Source organism: Xyrauchen texanus, chromosome 16, assembly GCF_025860055.1.
Source record: "Xyrauchen texanus isolate HMW12.3.18 chromosome 16, RBS_HiC_50CHRs, whole genome shotgun sequence".
NCBI lineage: Eukaryota > Metazoa > Chordata > Actinopteri > Cypriniformes > Catostomidae > Xyrauchen > Xyrauchen texanus.
Window position 1 is genome coordinate 11,699,584 of NC_068291.1, and position 20,943 is coordinate 11,720,526.

Sequence of the window (20,943 nt, forward strand, 5' to 3'; positions counted from 1 at the left end):
GTTGTTCAGGTTACACACAACTCTCCTCATTGTCCAGAGAGTTTAGTCTTTAGCACCAAATTACAGTGTACATATAGAGATAGAGAGATGGAGAGGATTTGTTCCAGATTAGATGCCCACCTGCTCATTGAGATGATTGTAGAACATCATGCCAAAAGCTCTAGTCTGCTGAAATGATTGATAAGTGCCCATTGAGAACAAACTCATTACAACCCAGCTTCACTAATGAGCTTCCACTTCCTACTACTGCATACACACATCTGACGTTGTAGAATGGACTCCAGTTGTTGGCAGATTTTGTCGTAACTATAAAAAGCTACAGGCTTTAGAATTATGGCCCAGCCGTCTGTGTAACTATTATGTTTTGCACAATGGCAGCAGTAACATGTCCAGAAGGCAGTCCCTACACAGGACAGATGTTTAAATATACTGTAGAGAGCTTTTGCCTATGGTAATATTTGTCTGAATGTGTGGAATGTGTTGCTTATAATTGGAACATAAGGCCCTTTTACATGATGTAAATGTTTCCCAAACATTTCTCTCTATTTTGTTCGGTTAGCTCACAAGCTAATGGTTAGCCTAGCAATGGTTAGCACGAGGGAAGCTATATATACCACTGTTTTTAAAATAAAATATCAATTAAACATTCCTCTACTGAGGGTTTTACAAGTATTCCACATCTTTGCATGCCACTAGCGACTATCCTGCTAGCTTAACATAATGTTAACTGATTAGCCTGCTAGCTTAGCACACCGCTTGTCAGTTACCCTGCTAGCTTAGCATGCTGCAAATTGATAAGACTGCTAGCCAAAAACCAGAAATTGTGTTTGGAATATGTAGAACATGTTTTTGAATTGGCATTACAAACTTCTACCTCTTGGGGAACAAGAGGATGGCATTATGTGGGGGGACAACACCAGAGCCACTTTGACCCTGTTTACCCCGACCTTTCAAAGCACAGCCAAAGTTTACCAGACAATTCGCCCTAACATACAGTATCATTGCATGAGTGAAACCAATGCGAAAATCTAAATAAGATGGAAGAGTGGCTTGGTAGAGATGGAAGAGATGATCTGGCAACTACATTATCTAGACATGTAGAACTGCAAGACATTTGAACAAGTTGTATGAAGGCATTTATTGATATTCAGAGACTATTATGAATATATATTTGATTTTAGATATTATTAAATAGTAAAACGATAAAATCACCTTGCATGATGCTATCTGAAACACTTTTCATATGGAGGTCAAAGCGGCTTATTATGCTTGTATTGTTGAGAGGTGCGTTGAAGTCCTGACACAGGTCATGTGAAAGGGACTTTAGTTTCACAGTGTTTTTTATTTTGTATAATTTTTTAGGTTCTGCCATGACACTACATAATTACTACTGTATTTAATTTCTTTATCTCAGAATCACTGTACAGCATCATAGTAGACATATTTTCAGACATCAAGTTAATTGCTGTTTGGATTGACTCTTGAGGGACTTGATGTACTTCATTACCAGTCCAGAGTATTGTGAAAACCAATGCTCGCACTAGAGGGATCAAACATTTCCTCTTGTATCAAATGGCCAACAAATGTAAAACCCAACAGTTCAAGCCAAGCCCACATTTCTGTGGTGTCTGGGTGGCTGGCTCCTTTCCGAGGCCAGTCATATATGGAAGCCTATTTCCAATGTCACAGCCAGCGTAATTCGTTCACCACGTGCACATGTCCATCAGTGTAATCGGCCCCTGTGGAGTGGTGAGGGGGAGTTCACGCCAGGCCGACACTGTGGCGCAGGCATGCCGCTCGGCCCCGGGTGCCATGAATAGGATCAGCAGTGCAGACATTGTTTAGTAGTGCTGGAGCCCAAGTGCTGTAATTATATCTCTGCTACAAGTCATGCATGGAATACTGTGGCTTTGTGCAGGTCTGAATGATATATTGAGGGCATGAGAGCTGTTCTCTTACCGTATGTTTGTTTTACTCTACTGCATTTGCTACAAATGGTGTTAGCGGTTCACCATGACACAATCATGACAATGTGCAGTATTACTTAAGGCAGTCTATTTGTTAATGGCTGGTTTTGTTAGTTCACTCTGTGTGTGGTCAGTGATAATGATACAATAAAGGCTGCTTTGAATGAAAGTTCCCTTCCCATTTTCAGCTGCATTTGTCTTGTTATATGAGATCGTTGTTAAATGAGTAATAGTAAATATGTCTTTGTTTAATCTGATATGCATCACTATAGATGGCCTGAGCGAAAGTATACACCTATAGTATCCATATTTTCATTTTTTTAATTTATTCTTTTTATTTATTGCTTTTAGTATTTTTTTTTTTGTCTAATTACTATGTACTCACATAATAAAAAAGCACTGATACATTGTACATATTGTGTTGATACCTGTTGTTAAAGTCCTCTTAAAGGAATAGTTCACCCAAAAATGAAAATTTGCTGATAATTTACTCACCCTCAGGCCAGGGAAAGAATCTCAGCTCATCTGAGATTCTTTCTTCATCAAAACAGAATTTAAGACTTTTAGGATATCTTTTCAGGCCTCCTCCTCTATACAATGCAAGAGAATGTAATCAATTTGTTGATGGTCCAAAATGCATATTTAGGGTGGATCAAATTAATCCACACGACTCCAGTCATATTTAGGGTGCAATTTGATGCACCCTAAATATGCATTTTGGACCATCAAAAAGTGGATTACATTCGCTTGCATTGTTTAGAGGAGGCCTGAAAAGATATCCTAAAAGTCTTACATTCTGTTTTGATGAAAAAAGAAGCTCAGATACATCTTAGATGGCCTGAAGGTGAGTAAATTATCAGCAAATAAAATTTTTGGGTGAACTATTCCTTTAAGAGGGTCTGCTTTTGATTGCACTTTATCTTATCTCTTTTCTTTTCACTCCACCGTTTACTGTACCAGGTCAAAGTGATGATGCGGATCTGTCCAACTATGGGGGTTCTGGATTCATCTGAATCCATGTCCTTTTTGAAGGTGGACACTCGCAAGAAACAGCTGACCCTCTACGATCCCTCCCTCTACACACAGCCCACCTCAGTGCAGAGACGAGCAGCACTGCCCGCCCCAAAGATGTTTACCTTCGACGCAGTTTTTGCCCAAGATACCTCTCAAGTAAGAGACGCTATGAAAATATTTTTTATGGGTGTATGGTAAAGTTTTGTGTTGTTGCGATTTAAAGGACTTTTTTTTAAGGATTGGTAAGACTGGGCATTACAGCTTAAAAAAATGAAATCTTGATCAATATCAATATTCAGGGATTTGCTCTGAAATGGCTTCAAATGTTTTTTTTTATTTTTATCAATCAGAGGAACTATTTAAAACGAATCTGCAGTTAATTTTTAAGTAAGCTCAAAATGTTAAATGCCAAAAAAATTAAATACAGTACAATCTAATTCAAAATTATAAATGCATGTTTTCCACACTGTGAACATTTATATGCACCACTATAAAACTATGTAGCAATAAATGGGCAGTGCATAGATTACATTACATCTGAATTGTAATTGGATACTGATTACAAATTAGATGTATAAAATTGCAATCAGTAATGTAGTTTCTTGGATTACATTATTGGGTAATCTAATATGATTACTTTTGGATTACTTCTGACTTAACTCTTGTTTATTTGATGTCACATGCATTTGAGTAGGATTATATATACAATTGTGACATAATGTTGCTTGAATGCATTTATGAAAACTCCCTTATAGCTGATGTAACTTTTTCCTGTGTTAAAATATGTTCTACTATCCCATCGTAGTATTTAGAAACAACTATAAGTAAGCCATTTTTAATTTATTTTCTTGAAAACTGTACACTCTGTGTCCCTGTAGCACTATGATAATTCCTCGGTTTCGAGAGACATAAGAGAGACAACAACATTGATTTGACCAATGGCGTGAGTTGGGGGTGGAACTATCTGTTTGTTTGATTGTTTGGGGGTTTTCAGAAAGCTGTTTTATTAACAATATATTTTTTGCAATTCTGTTTAATGGTGCTAGTGGCACAGAAATGACACTTTCAGCTTCAATTAATCAAAATATGAGAATTTATATTTTTGTTTTTGTTTTACTTTCTAGTTGTCTGTTACTAAGTGAAATAAAAAAGGCACTTACAGGGTCATGAAACACAAAAACACATTTTTACTTATTAGTATGTTTTGTCAAAGAAGGCAGAAAGACATTTGTTTTTAGACAATTGTCATCCATGTTTGATTTTTTTGCTGTCCAGACTTCTAGAATAAATCATTAGTTTAGGGCACTGGATTTGATGTAGACAGTATTTCACAGTTATACACCAGCAGTGTTTAGTAACTTGCATAATTATAGGTCTACTCATTTGAGTGGTGCTTTTGTCTAAAAAACAAAAGCATAGATTGCAAATGTATTTACATGGTGTAAAAATACAAAGGGAGTTGCGTGTTTTCCCCCATAATGCTGACAGAGCTATATGGCCTGCATCTAACACCGAGTCATATCTGTATGAGTTTAACAGGTATTTTTTAGGGGAGAGTTTTTAGACTTATGGACAGATGACTTGGGGTGCGTTAAACAAACATGGTCTCTTACTCCTGCAATTTCGACATTACCAACATCATCCACTTTGAGATAACAGATCAGACAACTTACATTTGTAAATCAATGTCACTAATTTACATTTTTGAAACAGAGAAAAAAATCTATTTGTGAAACTAAAATGCATTAGAGCGCCACCTACATTTCAAATCTGCATTTTGTGATGGATGGTGATAGAGGATCATCAGCCTCAAGCGCCGCACATACGAGACACACGATACTCAGAAACATCTACAGCTAGATGTGCCGAAATCTGACTCCAGATTCTTACTCGCCTCTATCTGATTGGTCCCTATTCCTAAAGCCCATCCCTACACCCACCCCTTGCCCCAGCCATAGTAGGGAGTCATTGTCCCTATTCCTAAAGGCCTCTCCTACATATACCCCTGAACATATTAGGGAGTCAGAAATCGGCACAACACCAGTTACGTATTTCAGAGTGTGCTCGAAAGAGAGTGATTGGACAATGGTGAACTTCTGAAGATACCATGAAAGATCTTGTTATTTGGTCTGTCATTAATTAATCTGTCTCGTAATTAATTGTGCTGCCCTAATTTAATTTTATTACAAGTACTTGATTTTTTAAATCTAATTACATAATCCAGAATACATGTATGTATGTATGTATCTGCTACTACCCAGCACTGTAAAAAGCAATATTTACCTACTCACAAGTCATGAGACACACACACACACACACACACACACACACACACTTTAACTGTACATATACTGTATATACAGTATGTTTATTGCCCAGCCCACTAGGGAGGGAGCATATAAAGTGGACACACACATTATTAGAAGGGCAAGGGGCTTAATTAAAAAATGCCTGTTTTGGGACAGCACTGTTTTTCAAAGTATCTCAACAGCTGTTTCTTTTAAGTATAGAAAACAGTTTGAATTCCAGAATCACATATCTTGCAGCTCATTCACAGTTAATTATCTGTGCTCCAAAACTGAAATGGTATCCATATTATGATAAGTGGCTAACAAATGGTCATACAAATTAAGAGGAGGTATTTGTATAAAGAACCAAAAATAAAGCCAGATCTCGTAAACTCTGAACCAATAAGCTCTATTGTAAGCTCTGTTCCAGATCCTAGTAAGCTCCCTACCTAAACTGCAATTAAAGGCAACATAGGTACACTCATAACCCCAGGGCTGTACCTTGCTTTGACCAAAAAACGTAATCCAAGTTTGAGGATGAGTCAAGAGAAATGCAGATTATTTCATTCAATACCAAAACAAAGCATTAATAAAACTAGTTCAATGTATTTACACATTGATTGTTTTACCCACTATTTTGTGCTATGCGTTGCAATGCATAATGGAATATTGTGTTAGCTTAGCAACATGCTAATGTCTAACTATACTGAAATTGAGAGACGACTACGTCCGCTTTGTTTAATGTGTAACGTGCAGAGTTGCTTCGAATGAAGAGTGTTCCAAATCAGCCACTTCCATTTCTGTTAGGAAACGTCTTTTGAAGCCAGCTGCCTATGTAGTGTACAGCAAAGCAACTCATTAGGTTTCTGAACAGATATATAGAAATTCTTTTGCTCCTGAATTTTTGATTAGTCAAATGCATTAGGGAAGCTATAGATTCTGTAGCTCTGTTTTTAAATTGAATTATCGTTTCTATACTCAGGGTTTTACAAGTATTCCATAGTCTTGTCTATAAATCAGGCCAAGCACAAGGCTTTCATATCTCAGTACCAGTTCAGTGAAGTCGTGTAACTGTAAATCCTCCAAATCTACCATATGTGTGGTTTAGTGAGACTACGGGGACATATTTCTTAGCAAATCAGTGAGTGTGTGTGTTTGGGAGGAAATTGCTGCAGTCCCAAATTGTCTCCAGGGACCGAAGCTAGTGGAACAGATAGTAGCGATATGGCTACACTGTGCAGCCGGTGTAAAGCCTCCCATGTCTGATGAATCTGTGATGAAGAGCTTTGTTGGTACTTTCTGTGGTTTTCTGGTGTGAGTGAATAAATCAATGATCTCTGGATCAAAGTACATATTAGGTTATTTATACTCTGCCAAAGAAGGCTTTGTTACATTTCACAGCTCAACTGAGTGTAAATAACCCTCATTAAAACTCTACTGTGATGTAGAATATTGATTAGACTTTGCAAAATTGCCTTTTTTATATTGTAATTTAAAGCTAAGGTCCAAACCCCATAAAACCAAAGTAAAAAAAAAAAGTATTATTGGTTCTCATTGCATCTCATGACATTTGGTTGTGAGACCCGATGAAGCATATTTTGTAATTTTATTGTATTCTTACTTACTTTATATCCAAATCTAATTGCTAAATTATGATAAAATATGTTAGTGTTATAAATGTTGAGTGTTAATCTTTTTTTTATCTGTATATTTTTTTTCTTTCTACAGGCTGAAGTTTGCTCAGGGACAGTGGCTGAAGTTATTCAGTCAGTGGCAAACGGGGCAGATGGGTGTATTTTCTGCTTCGGTCATGTCAAAGTCGGTAAGCTATCATCAATAAACGCCAATGAACTGAATAGCCAGTTCAGCCTTTGGTCTTAATGTACAGTTGTTTATTTGATAATTTGCTAGACCCTTTAATGTCTGCAATTGAAAATGAAGATCAAAAAAGTGCTTTTACTTTGAAAGTGTAAGAGTGGGCCACTCAAGTGTGTGTGTGAATGAGAGGCTAATGTGTGTAATTAAAAGCTGGCTAATTGACCCTCACTGTAGAATGCATTAGAGGTCTGAGCAGTTGACAATTATGCTTGTTAAACATTGCAATGATTTATTACTTTATTTTTTTCCATGGTCTCAGTGTTCAAGTATTATTTATGACTCTTTTAAAGCGAACTGGGTAGTCTGTACAGAACATTTCATATATTTTTGAACTTAATAGTCTGCATGGTTAAACTGTAGTCTTGCTCTTTACAGATGACATTAATGGCATTGGCATTCACAATTATTTTAACCTCTGTTATGTGGCATATTTTCTAGTAAAACGGAATATTCAATGAGAAATACTTTAGGCGGGAACTTGATTTTATTCATTGTGATTTTATTGTATTGTGAAAGTAATAATGTGTCACCCTTGTCAAAATAAATTTGTCCTGGTTGTATAAAAAAAAAAGGCAAAGGGAATATTTTTCCCCGTTTTGCCACTTGTACTATATTGGAAACAAGAGAGAGAAGAAAAGAAATGGAGACTTTTCTAAAAAATAAAAAATAATAATACAAAAATGCTGTGGAAAATAATGATTTGTTTCTTTTTAACAACAAAATAAGACCAGTGACATTTATGAAGAAAATAAATACACTCTCAGAACAAAGGTAACGTTCAAGGTACAACACCTTCATTGAGGTGGTATGCTTGTTTTAGGTGGTATGCTACTCCTTTGTACCCCTAAGGAGACAAAAACATACATTGTTTTGTTCCTAGAGGAACAAAATGTATAAATGTACATTTTAAGGGTCTCAATAGGTCTAAAACAAGTTTAACTAGAGGTACAAAAAATTTCCCCTTGAGGGTTCCACCCCAGTGAAGCCCTGAGACCATAAACTATACCTTATTTCAGAGAGTGTAGGGTCAATTTATTAACAATTATGAAGCATCTGTAATGTTACAGTAAAACACATACACAATTAGTTAGAAAAAGTTCTAAGTGTAATACAAGAATTCAAACTCATTCTGTTTCATTAGGTCCCATTTAGGTACTAGTAATGATGAAATATGATTGGTGGTTTATTGTCTAACACAGTTATCTCAGCAAATCAGTGATAGAAATGCCTGCACTTGAAACACTTGCTTGTTGAGTGCTCATCATCATCTTGCCAGAATTAGCAGCTTTCTCTCTATACTCTCTCCAGGAAAGACATGCACCATGATTGGCACAGACAGCTCCACGCAGAGCCTTGGCATTGCTCCCTGTGCCATCTCCTGGCTGTTCAAGCTCATCAACGAGCGTAAGGAGAAGACTGGCACACGCTTCTCGGTACGGGTGTCAGCTGTGGAAATCTACGGCAAAGACGAGAGCCTTCAGGACCTGCTGTCTGACGTCCCCACAGGCAGTCTGCAGGATGGTCAGTCACCTGGTGTCTACCTGCGTGAAGACCCCATCTGTGGTACACAGGTGAGCAAATTTACAACAAGACTTAACCGTATTGTAACAGTTCCTGACAAAGCACTTAATGGTTATACATTTATATAATGTACACAGTAAAAAGTTAAAATGTTCAGTTACGCTTAAATGTGCAGCTTATACTGTAGTTGATATGTGTGTATTTTTCTTGATGTTAAAATACTTTTGCCCATCCCAACTGCAGCAAAAGCAAGCCTTTTGTCTGTCACTCTGTGATGCTATCAAAAGATTGAATTTTGAGCATCTCGACCAACAATGGCTACACCAAGTATGTGAGTTTGGGGCAGGTTTTTTTGGTGGGAGTGTTTGGAATATCTGAAAATAGATCATTCCGTTTGGTGGTGTACAAATTACACACTTCACCTTTAAAGAGTCATAATTGGTACTAAAACCCAATGTAGTCAGGTTTGATTGACGTCTGCTGTGTGACTCAGTGATGATCTCAGTTTAAATAAATGATACAGAAATACAGAGGCATTTAGATATATTCTTAAAATTCCCTTATTAAAATGTGATTGGAAAACTGCACAATAATCACAGTTATCTCAAATAACCACGCTTACAGCAAATAACTGCAATCTGACGGTTATTTAATAATCACGACAGGCCTAATTATTACAGAATAAGTTTGGCATAGTTTAATCAACATATCTGGAATTTATGGGAAGATATTTTGGTATCCATCTAGGTGAGATTCTGCTCTGTTTCACCCTCCCCTCCTCCATTTACCTTCCATTGAATGTGGGTAAATATCAGGAGGGGGTAGTTGGAGTTTGGGGGTAGGTAGAGGGTAGTTAAAAGTGCTGCCAGGTGTTGGCATCAGATGTTGTTTTTTGAAGGTCCATATGAAGCTGCACATCAAAGGCTGCCTGGAGGTCTGTGAAGTTTAGATGTGGGGAGTGGGTCTACGCCCATATCTACTCCCAGGGTTCTCTCCTCTCTCCACTTACAGAGTGGCCCATTGGCCAAAGGCGGTTGACGAAAAATGTAGGATTGTTGAATGAATGTGTTAATGGTGGATAAAGGACAAACTGGGACAAAAACTAAAATTGCCCAGAACAACTAAAGGCCTTTGCACACCAACATTTTGAATCAAAATAATAGATTCCTAATGAGCCATTCTCCTCTGGAGCGAATCTTCATGTCAAATTGCGCGGCGAAAAAGCGAACCTCTTATTTACGGTGAGTATATTGTTTGAGCCAACTTGCTCACTGAGTGTCGAAGTACAAATATTATTGACTTATTTGTTTATTCTAAGGTACAATTTAAAATAACCCATTTTTTTTTATCAAAACGCACAACTATGACTGTGCGTTTTCTATGGGAAGGGGCCATTTGACTGTGATTCGCCTCTCATAATCATGTCACATTTGGTGTGAAAAGGCCTCAAGGCTGAGAAAAGCAAAACAGGCCCACGGTGGGGCAAACCATGAAAGAAAACAAACTGATCAAAACTAAACAAAAACCAGTGAAAGAACACAGAGCACTGACCAGCAAAAAAATAGGCTCTGTTACGCTTGCAGATGAAGGCAGACATGGAGACAGGATCTAAACGCAGTGTAACTTTATTGAAACGGAGAAAACTTAAACAGACAAAACCAAAACAAAGGAAATACCTGCAATGGGGAAATAAGCCAAAAATACGGAAAACAAACGAGGAGTTTAACAAGAAGGATATACATACAAAGACCACAGAAACAGGCATCCACAAACATCAACGATAGACAAGGGAATAGAGAACAAACAGGGTTTATATACACTGGAGACATGATGATGACAAACTACAATCAGGTGAGCACAATGACACAGGGCTGGCAGTGATGAGGGCCGGGGATCATGGGAAGTGTAGTTTTGGACAGACAAGTGAAACCCAGGGCAGACAACAAGGGAATCGTGACAGGATCAGAAGTCAGTGATACAGACCAACAGACTAGACAGGATACAGGAGACATGAGGGAACGAAATGACACCAGACAAGATTAAAAAAGGGAATATTAAAGAAATCAGGAGGTAACAAGAGGGACAGGAGAGGCAGATCAACTAATAATCAAATAGGTAAAGGTTCCAATGAGGGGTGCGAGGTCCATAAACGAGACAGAGCATATGGGGAGAAAAAAGAAAACACAAACAAGACCAAACAAAGACTAGAAAAAAGAGGTCTGTACCATGAAGCTAGTTGAACAAACTCTGGGTTACATGATTGGTTTTAATTGAAAAAAAAAAAAAAACAATTAGGCTTAAGTGGTACATTGATGCTGCTCATCAGCTTTCTCTATCAACTTGATCCTAAGTTTAAGATTACTAATACATGCACATGAATGAGTGAACAGCCAATCATGTGAAACATAGAGAGAGAGAGAAAGAAAGAGAGAGAGATAGAGTGAACACAATTCACTTCTCATGAGAGAGACAGTTTAATTTACCTCTGCGCTGAAGGTAGATCATGAAGCATTTAAACAGCATAACAAGATATTGGTATAAAAATATTTGAAATGAAAACGCATTTGCACTGCACAAGTGATCACAATGAAATCATGAAGAATTAAAACACAAGATTTAAGCGGCACAAGGAATAACTGTGCAGTTATGAAGATATTAAAGACTTATATTCTTGGTAACTAAAATCCAGAGTTGACGCAAACTAAACGAAAACTTATCTGGCTAGCCACCAAAACCGGCTTTTTGGTACAGGCCCCAGGTGACAGAATCCCGACACTAAAAGAAAACCAAGTGAGTGTCAGGAGTCTTGAAAGATTTACAAGTTATCGTTTTTCAATTCATTTCTCAATTAATTGAATGGGATTTAGATTTATATTTACCTGTCTTTTGCACTCTATCAATACCACTTACTCATAAACTTTCACCACCCACTACATGTTCTAGCTCCAGAACCAGAGTGAGTTGCGGGCACCCACCGCAGAGCAGGCCGCCCTGCTTCTTGATGCAGCCATCGCCGCACGTAGCACCAGCCAACCAGATGCAGACGAAGAAGACCGGCGCAATTCCCACATGCTGTTCACCCTACATATCTACCAATACCGCATGGAGAAGAGTGGCAAGGGTGGAAGTAAGTCTATTGTTTACACTATGTGAGATGAAACTGCTGTAATGTTGGAGTGTCTACGTCTAGTAAAATGATTATATTCAGTCTAGTTTAATACCTTCTCCTCCTCCTCCTCCTCCTCACTTTCACAGTGAAAGGAAAACTACATCATAAGCTTATTAATGTAATAGCTGAGATATTACTGGCCAAATCAGAGTGATACCAGAATCCCTTCAATTTTCCTCTCACTCCATCATGGTAGGAGGGAAATCAATCATGTCTGCTTTGACCACTTCATTAAACTTGAATGGGAATTTTAACAGACAGTAATAATTCATGAGCAGCTAACCGCTCTAATCAGAGTGCAGAGGTACCTGTCACTATGCCATCACATAGCTGATTTGCATAGGTAAATGCTGTGCTGGTCATAGCATCTAATAACTGTGGAAAATTGAAGCACCCTTAAATGGCTTCATCAAGCCTGCTGATTTTAAATGCTCAGAAACATTATTTGAGAAAAACTGCAAAAGGATGACAAAATGCTAGAAAAGGAGAACATAGGTTCTTCCTACTTTTCACAAATGTAATGATTATAGTGCAGTCTAGTTTTAAGGTCTGGCATTCTTCTAAATGATCATGTGCAATAACACATTTGTGTAACCTACATGGTTTGAAATGATTGTCATCTCAGATTCACCATTTATCCTTCTGTCTTACTTTGTGTGGAACAAAACTATTGTAGTTCATCTTTAAATGAAGATAATGACCATCATTCACAATTTTGTTTTTGGCATTGTGTCCACGAAGTCTAGTAGTCATTTGACATGGACCATATTTTGATAGACAATCACAACCAGTCAAATGTCTAAATAAAATATAAATCAAAATGATCTTATATTTTAGCTTCTTCATAGTAGCCACATGTTGCCTTTATTGCAGCTTTGCACACTCTTGGCATTCTCCCAACCATCTTCATGAGGTGCCACCTGGGATGTTTTTTAAACAGTGACTACGTTTACATGAACACCAGAAAGCGGGCTATTGCAAGAAAGGGCCATATTGGTTGACAGCAGCGTTCTTATTTACATGCAAAGTTTAAGCCAAGAGCAACGTAATTACCCTGTGATGCTTGTGTAAATAACAAACATGGTATCCGAGGAAGACTTCACAATTTTATTCTCTGTTGCTTCGCTTTATTTCCAGATATTCCAGATTTGTTGCTGTGTTTGTTTCCTTACCTTTCTATCAAGACCTGCACCAGAATTGCGCTTCAGTAGTGGGGTTTCCCTTTACATAAAACTCTGGGATTTGTTTTAACGTACGAGCGCATATACACGAACATGAGGGACCATCGACATTTTTCAGTGGTGTTTATAAATTGTGATTTTCCCACTGTACTCCCAGAAATGTTTTGACTGTTTGTTGGGTTCCATCCTATGATGTTTGTTCTCCAGTCTGTTCCACACATGCACACTCTTCAAAACCTGTTAGAAAGACGCTTATGTGTTTTACATGGCCACATAATCAGCTTTATGCAGCAGAAACCTAGGTGTGTTAAACCTCTTTCTCTTAGTGTGTGTTCACACTTGCAGTTCAGTTCTCTTGGTATGCATGGTCCGGACCAAAAATTTAAATGATACATTTAGTCCTGGTTAGTTTAGCATTCACACTGGCATTTTTAACACCAAACCTAATGATACAAAACCAAAGGCATCAGGGAAAGTCACAACCTGATTGAACAGCTTTTATGATGTATATTTTTTTACAGAACTTACCTTACATCCAAAACAATGCTGGCAAAATGCGCTCGTGGTGGTATTTTTAACCAGCTAAGAACAAATGAAGAGTTAATAAAATGTGTAAAGGAGTCAAAACAATGCCAGGAATTCCACCGTTGTACACACAAATGAAGATATGCTGCAAGGACAGCTGACGGGCGGTTCCGACACAGTACTGAACTGTAATAGGAAACATAGCTCCTATGATGAGAAGAACCAAGTATGCTTGAGGTCAGTATTAGGCAAATTACTTCCTGTTTTTGGTCCGTTTAGACATCTTTGGTCCAAGTTACATTAATATATCAATCGAACTGCACCAGAGTTAGTTTGGAAGCAGACTGAGACCCACTTTTCAGGCGGTCTCGGTTTGCTTGTTTAGTGTGCACCAACGTTCGGGTGGCAGCATTCACACTTGTTCAAATGAACCGCACTAACAGAGCAATCACACTAGAGTTCATTTTAATCTAACCAAACCTGCCAAGTGTGAACACACCCTTAATCCCTTAAAAGGCATAAGGAAATCGGCATTCTTGTTTACATGACGTTTCAGTACGCCATTTTCTGCAAAACTCTGGAATAGCAAGCTTTCTTAAGTGCATGTAAACGTGGTCTGTGTTGGTCTTTTGTATTCTGGCCAATTGTTGGATACTTTTACTCCATTATACAATCCAGCTCATTAAAAAAAAAATTGTTTTGTAAAGAAGTTAATATGTAGGCACAATTTATGTGTCTTCAATGTAACTATTAGCCTTAAGATCAAGAGGTTTTTAAGATCATGAGAAACAAATTAAGTGTATTCAAGCTGTTAAATGGTAGTGTAGCTGAGGGTAAAATCAACTGAACAATTTGTCATCTTCAGATTCTCAGACTGATGCACATTACCTTTTGTTCCTTGAGTTTTTGTCAACTATCTGCTATATCCATAGATATAAGAGCGACTAGACAGCACATCACATTGACTTAGTCCAAGACTCACGTGTGTATTTATGTGTCATATTGAGGATAGTTTCAATATAGATGTTTAACTAGGCCACACTGTTCCAGGTTTGAATCATAGCGGGCTGCGTGACTTACACATGAATAAATCACAAACAAACTTGTCAGCCGCAGGTGTTCTCTGGGGCTGTTTATTAATATGTCTGTGTGTTTCCTGCTTCTCACTCTACCCGACACTACCTTAGTGTGGGAGTGTCAGCAACGTGCTATAACCGTACTGGCAGCATCTCAAACTGTCAGTGATATCAGTAATCAGGGTTGTCAGTGTTTCTGTATCAAGAATGATTAAGCTGAAAATATCTTATTTAAAATAATTTACCTTATTCACACACGTTTACTTTGCTCGCAACTGTGAAACTTTGGAATAACATCCAAAAGTTATAAAGGTTTGTTTTTAACTGCTGTAATTTTCCATGTTTCTATGGCTATCAAATTTGATTATATTAACATTTGCTTTTATGTTTATTAAGCTCTCAGTTTGGAAATGTTTTAGATTAAAGCTGAATTCATATAAATTAACTTGAATGATGCATTTACAATATGGTTGGTGGTACAATGGGATGCAATTGTCGTGGTGAAATCATTGATTTTGTTGAACATGTCAGAGTGTTTGGACCTCAGGAATCACCTCTCTTTTTCTTTATTTTGCTCATCAGTGTCTGGTGGTAGGAGTCGATTGCATCTGATTGACCTGGGAAGCTGTGAGAAGGTGCTGAGTAAAAGCAGAGATGGAGGAGGAGGTCTGTGTCTATCTCTCACTGCGTTGGGGAACGTCATACTGGCTCTGGCCAATGGAGCCAAGCACGTTCCATATAAGTAAGAAACATTTTGTTATGAAATGCATGGAATTCATATGACTGGGACTTCTACAAAGCATCTTGTATAAGTAACTTCTGTATAAATACAGGTTATAATTGTGCCATGTGGAGGCAAATCACAGTAACTACACATTTTGTAAAGATTTTGAGCTATGACTGAAATGAGGTCTGTTAGATTATGATCTGTGACAGATGGTTTTGGCGCAGCTACTCTGAGATTCAGAAAAATTGCTGTAACTACTAAATTCACATTAAAACTAAGTCTATTGTTTTCTCTTTTAGTGTTGATTTAGATACTGTGTTTTGCCTTTGTAGGGCAGAATCATCAATAGTCACATAATAGGCTATTTTCTATAAGGAAATGTCAAGTGGAATCTTGCATAGAGAATAAAGGATTTTTTAGTATGACAAAAACGTCACTATCACAGGAATGGCCATTAGCAGCATGTGCATGATTATTCAGAAGATATCTGCCTCAGGTAAATTGTGTTTCCATAGAAGACGTAATACAGGGGGAGTTGAGCAAACAATCAAATCTTCCAGCGACAAGCTCATACCTGTGAACTTGTGTTGACAGGTTTATTGTTCGACTTGTACACTGTAATTCTGTATTCCACTGGGGCCATATATAAATCATGCATCTTGTTTTAAAAAAAGCTCTGAAACTAACATCTAGTCTAGGCTGTATATTCCTCTTTTCTGCTCAAGAACCTATGGCAATATTCACATTTAGCAGTATTGCAATATAAATATCTTTTTATGACTAATGATGGCAGGGGTATACAACTTTCTGATGGTTGCATGCTTTTAGGGAACATTTAATGGCTTGGCTCTCTCAGACATGAGTAAACAGCTCACTTTCTGCTGATAATCAACAAAAAATTTATATTTTTTTAGGGATAGCAAGCTCACAATGTTACTGCGTGACTCCCTGGGGAATATCAACTGTAGGACAACCATGATTGCCCACATATCAGACTCTCCTTCAAATTATGCAGAGTCTCTCACAACCATTCAGTTGGCCTCCCGAATCCATCGCATGAGGAAAAAGAAATCAAAGGTAATTTTAAAGGAATAGAATTCAGGAAAACTCTTTGCAATAATAATTGCATATATTAATAGTATTTAATGTACTATTTTTATAGAATGTTATTAATGATTACATTTATTACATGTTGGCACAGCTGTTTGACTGAGTGTTTCTCTTTATGAAGTATGCATCCAGTTCTTCTGGAGGAGAGAGTTCCTGTGATGAGGGAAGGATCCGTCGACCACCACAAATACGGCCTTTCCATCCCCGGACTGTGGCTCTTGACCCAGATCTACCATCATTGCTTAGTGATCCAGACTATTCTTCAAGCAGCGAGCAATCATGCGACACTGTCATTTATGTTGGCCCTGGTGGAGCTGCCATCTCTGATAGAGAGCTCAGTGATAACGAGGGCCCTCCAGCCTTTGTTCCTATCATCCCTTCTCTCAACCGCAAGCAACGAGGAAAAGATGGCCCAGTTGATCAAGATCACTTCAAATGCAACACCTTTGCTGAGCTTCAGGAGCGATTGGAATGCATCGATGGTAGTGAGGAACCTACAGCTTTTGTTGGAGAATCTGCAGGAAATTCTGCAAGCCCTAAAATAGACTGTGGCACAACCAGACTTAAAGAAGGCTCTAATACTATTTTGGTTTCTCCATTATTAGCAACAGAGGACAGCATATCCACAAAGTCTATTTCTGTCATCAGTAAACTGCCCAGCAGTCCAAAACACATGTCCAAATCTGAACATTCCAAGTGGCTAAGTGCCACCACATCAGACAAAGACATGTCTGACAGTGTGGTTAGGACAAGTGCAGATGGCGAAAAGGTGCAAATGTCTGAAAATGTAGCCCTTTGCACCCTAGGAAAGCAAAGTAAATCAACAGCATCCCAAAACTCAGAGCCTGTGGTTAGGGAAAAGATCTTTTTCCATAAAAAACAGTTACCCATGCCTGCTCCCCCACCACCACAACAAAGAGACTATGTCAGGGTCAATAGTGAAACTAAAGAAAGTTCTGCCACAAGGATACCACCAATTGGCATGAGCCATCAAAAAAGAGGTGATTCAAATGAGAATTTGCGTGTCAGGGCACATTATCTTAACCCCAGGACTTCAGTTGAAGTAAGGTCTAATCTTAGTGAGAGATGCATGGACAAGGACATCATGAGGACAACTGTGACCCTCCAACAGCCAGTGGAGTTGAATGGTGAGGATGAGCTTGTGTTTACTCTTGTGGAAGAGTTGTCCATTGGCAGTATTGTGGACAATGGGAGGCCCTCAAGTATAGTTAGCTTCAATAGTGATTGCTCATTACAGGCACTTGCCTCAGGATCACGACCAGTAAGCATAATAAGCAGCATCAATGATGAGTTTGATGCCTATACATGCAGTATTGGTTCCTCAGAGCCAAACATTAAAATTGTGGCACCACAGCAGGAGAAAGCCTTTGCTTCACTAGGGAGCCGTGGGTCTTCTATCACCTCATGGCTCAGTGAAGTAAGTGTCTGTACCCTGGAGAGTGAAGGTGCCCAATTAGCAGACGTTTTTCTCCCTCAAGGTACTTATACTGTCCCAGACAGCAGTTTCTACCTTGAATCTCTAAGCATGTTCCAAAGCAGCCCACAGAAGGAGTCCAAAAAATCTTTGAATGATAGTGGCTGCAGCTTCTCAGAGTTGGACAGCGACAGTGCTACATCAAGCAAACTCTCCCTTAGCAAGTGCCCATCCTCTCCAGAGGCCATGAAAGTACCTGCCAAAAGTTTACCAAAATTGTCAAAGGCAAACACCATTCATTTATCCGATCCACCATCCATGCGAGAGCCTCAAGTTGTCCAGTTTAATCTTTCCAGGAAATTAAAACCTACCTCATCCATAACCCAGAGTAACAGTATCAGCGGAAACAACACCAGTAGCAGTTGGAGGCGTGAGACACCTAGGCAAGACTGCATACCAGATAATCCATGGCATAGAATAGATAGCTCATTGGAGTCTTCAATACACTCTAATTCAGGTTCTTCATCCAAACTGGTTAAAAATGGAATGAGCAGAATTCCTGCAAGAAAAGCAGCCACGAACAGCAACAGTGTGCCTCGAATGCCCCACAAAATACTGGGATCAAACCCATCCCATAGGGTAGTGGATGGATGTGAAAAATCCAGCAACAACAGGAGGATAGAGCCCCCCAGCAAGATGCCACAGCTCAGACGAGGTGCAACAACACTTGGGACAGTTCCAGTCATTCATACATCCATTGATGCCATGGTTGCTCAAGATATGAATTCATCAACAGGCAGTTTGAAATTTTCCTCTTTAGGAAAAAGTGTAAAGACAAGTAAGCAGGAGCAGATTATGTCAAAACCTGGCAATGTATCACCACCTCTACCTCCAGTTCGCAAATCCAGTTTGGATAAAAAAAATCGAATCCTGTTTCCCTCAAGTGCCTTAAAGTCTGCTCATGATGCAGGAACATCTTCAGCACCAAGGGCTACAGGTTCAGAGGATGATAGTGATCTTTGCTGTAGGGGTGACTCAAATAGTTTAAGAGCATCTAACTCAGACCATAAGTCAGACCATAGTTTGATAAAAGTGACCTCCAGTCTCAAGACTAGAGGAGCTAGAGGTGATACAGGACAGCTTTATGGAAGCCAGATATCGCTAGACAGATGTGACAGTTTGTCATATTTGGAGTCTAAACCTGCCCTTAGTCGAGAGAACAGTGGAGCTAGTCTCAACAGCAAATCAAGTAAGTCTGTCAGTAGATTTGGCTCACCTGTTGTTACCTCTTCCCCAGTTTCTACCTCTCCACCTTCTTGTATAAACCCAGTCACCACTGTAAAAAGTGGGCTTGTCAAAGGAAGCCTTATTGCAAGACAAGTACCTGTTAATGGAAACAAAGCTCGGACCTTATCTGCAAGCAGCTCCAAAGCCCTTAGCTCATCCACCAAGTCTCTTGCTGCTCCCGCAACAAGAAATGCCAACCTTCCACCTTCAGGAAAGACTGCATTACCTCGAGCAATGGTTGGAGGCAATGGTAAATCCACAAGAGGAACCATTATGGGTACCAAGCAAGCAATGCGGGCAGCAAACAGTCGTGTTAGTGAATTAGCAATGGCCAATCCTTCTGGAAAACACCCAATGGGGTCTGGTGATTCAGACAGTGGCAATGACAGTGGAGTCAACCTCAATGATGACAAGCCTACCCCTATCCCCATTCTCCCTTCTCCATATAGTAAGATCACAGCCCCCAGGAGACCGCAGCGCTACAGTAGTGGGCATGGAAGTGATAATAGTAGCGTACTAAGTGGAGAGTTACCTCCTGCCATGGGACGAACTGCACTCTTCAACCACAGTGGAGGGAGTAGTGGTTATGAAAGCATGATCCGTGACAGTGAGGCAACTGGCAGTGCCTCTTCAGCCCATGACTCCATGAGTGAGAGTGGGATGTCCTCCTCTGGTCGCACAAGGATCTCTAAATCGCCCAAGAAGAGATCAAATGGTAGGTAATAGCTCCTGTTTTTTGAAGTCATTAAGTAATTGATGGGGTCATAATGCTTTGCTTTTGTACTTGGGAGTATGGCTCTTATACATAACCAACTCTAACACTGAAAGTGTTTTCCAACCAGTACAATATTCAGAATGCTCTCAGAATTGTCCATCTGTATATTTTAATTTGGAAAAGTATATCACATAACAGGTTTAATCCTGCACAATGCAGTAAGACTTCAGAATTGAAAGATGGCCGGTTTTGGATATTTACCCATTATTTGTATTTATTTAAATTGTAATAATTTAAATAAATACAAATTATACATGTTGATTTGTTTAACATTATACATGTTGATTTGTTTAACATGTATATGGTATATGCCTACTTGAGACAGCTGTTGTATACCTCCATATTTATATGTAATTTAAACTGCATGCTGGACATCTACATATCAGATGCAATTCAGGCAGGATGTTTTGATATGAATTCCTATCTATCGCTGCATCCTCATACATCTATACATACAAACACTAAACAGCTTAGTATATTGTTTGTGATCTGTTTTGTCCTTAATGTATTATGATAAAATTGGCACAGCTTGCTATCCATTTCTTTTCTCATCCATCATTTTTGTAATATTGTTTTATTTTCTTTCTCCTTTAGTATCACATTTCGCCTCTGTTTCCCAATTCCATTTTTTGCATTCCTATCTCAAATAATTTTTTCTCTCAATGCACCAGGCCTCCAGAGGCGGCGTCTCATCCCAGCTCCCTTGCCAGACACCTCATCCATGGGTAAGGCTGGGACCACAGGCCAGTGGGTTGACCTTCCCCCTATTTCTGGACCACTGAAAGAGCCTTTTGAGATCAAGGTGTATGAGATTGATGATGTGGAGAGACTTCAGCGTCGAAAACAGGAGAAGACAGAAGAGGTAAGAATTGTCTTCCACAAATGGAGAACAAAATTACTTGGAAGAAATGTAGTAATATACATCAAGTTCATTGCATTTATATATATATATATAAATGCCATTAAAAAAGATGCCATTTGCATCTTTTT

General features: G+C 38.8%; 1 protein-coding gene across 1 annotated transcript in view; it reads left to right on the forward strand.

Moving 5' to 3' along the window:
• LOC127656626 (kinesin-like protein KIF26A) overlaps positions 1-20,943 on the forward strand; it is a 167,393-nt gene that overhangs the window by 140,177 nt on the left and 6,273 nt on the right. Inside the window, exons 6-13 of the mRNA XM_052145040.1 lie at positions 2,928-3,137; positions 6,998-7,091; positions 8,456-8,718; positions 11,612-11,795; positions 15,202-15,361; positions 16,261-16,423; positions 16,578-19,893; positions 20,625-20,815. Coding sequence (XP_052001000.1) covers positions 2,928-3,137; positions 6,998-7,091; positions 8,456-8,718; positions 11,612-11,795; positions 15,202-15,361; positions 16,261-16,423; positions 16,578-19,893; positions 20,625-20,815 — 4,581 coding nt within the window. The remainder of the gene's footprint in view (positions 1-2,927; positions 3,138-6,997; positions 7,092-8,455; positions 8,719-11,611; positions 11,796-15,201; positions 15,362-16,260; positions 16,424-16,577; positions 19,894-20,624; positions 20,816-20,943) is intronic.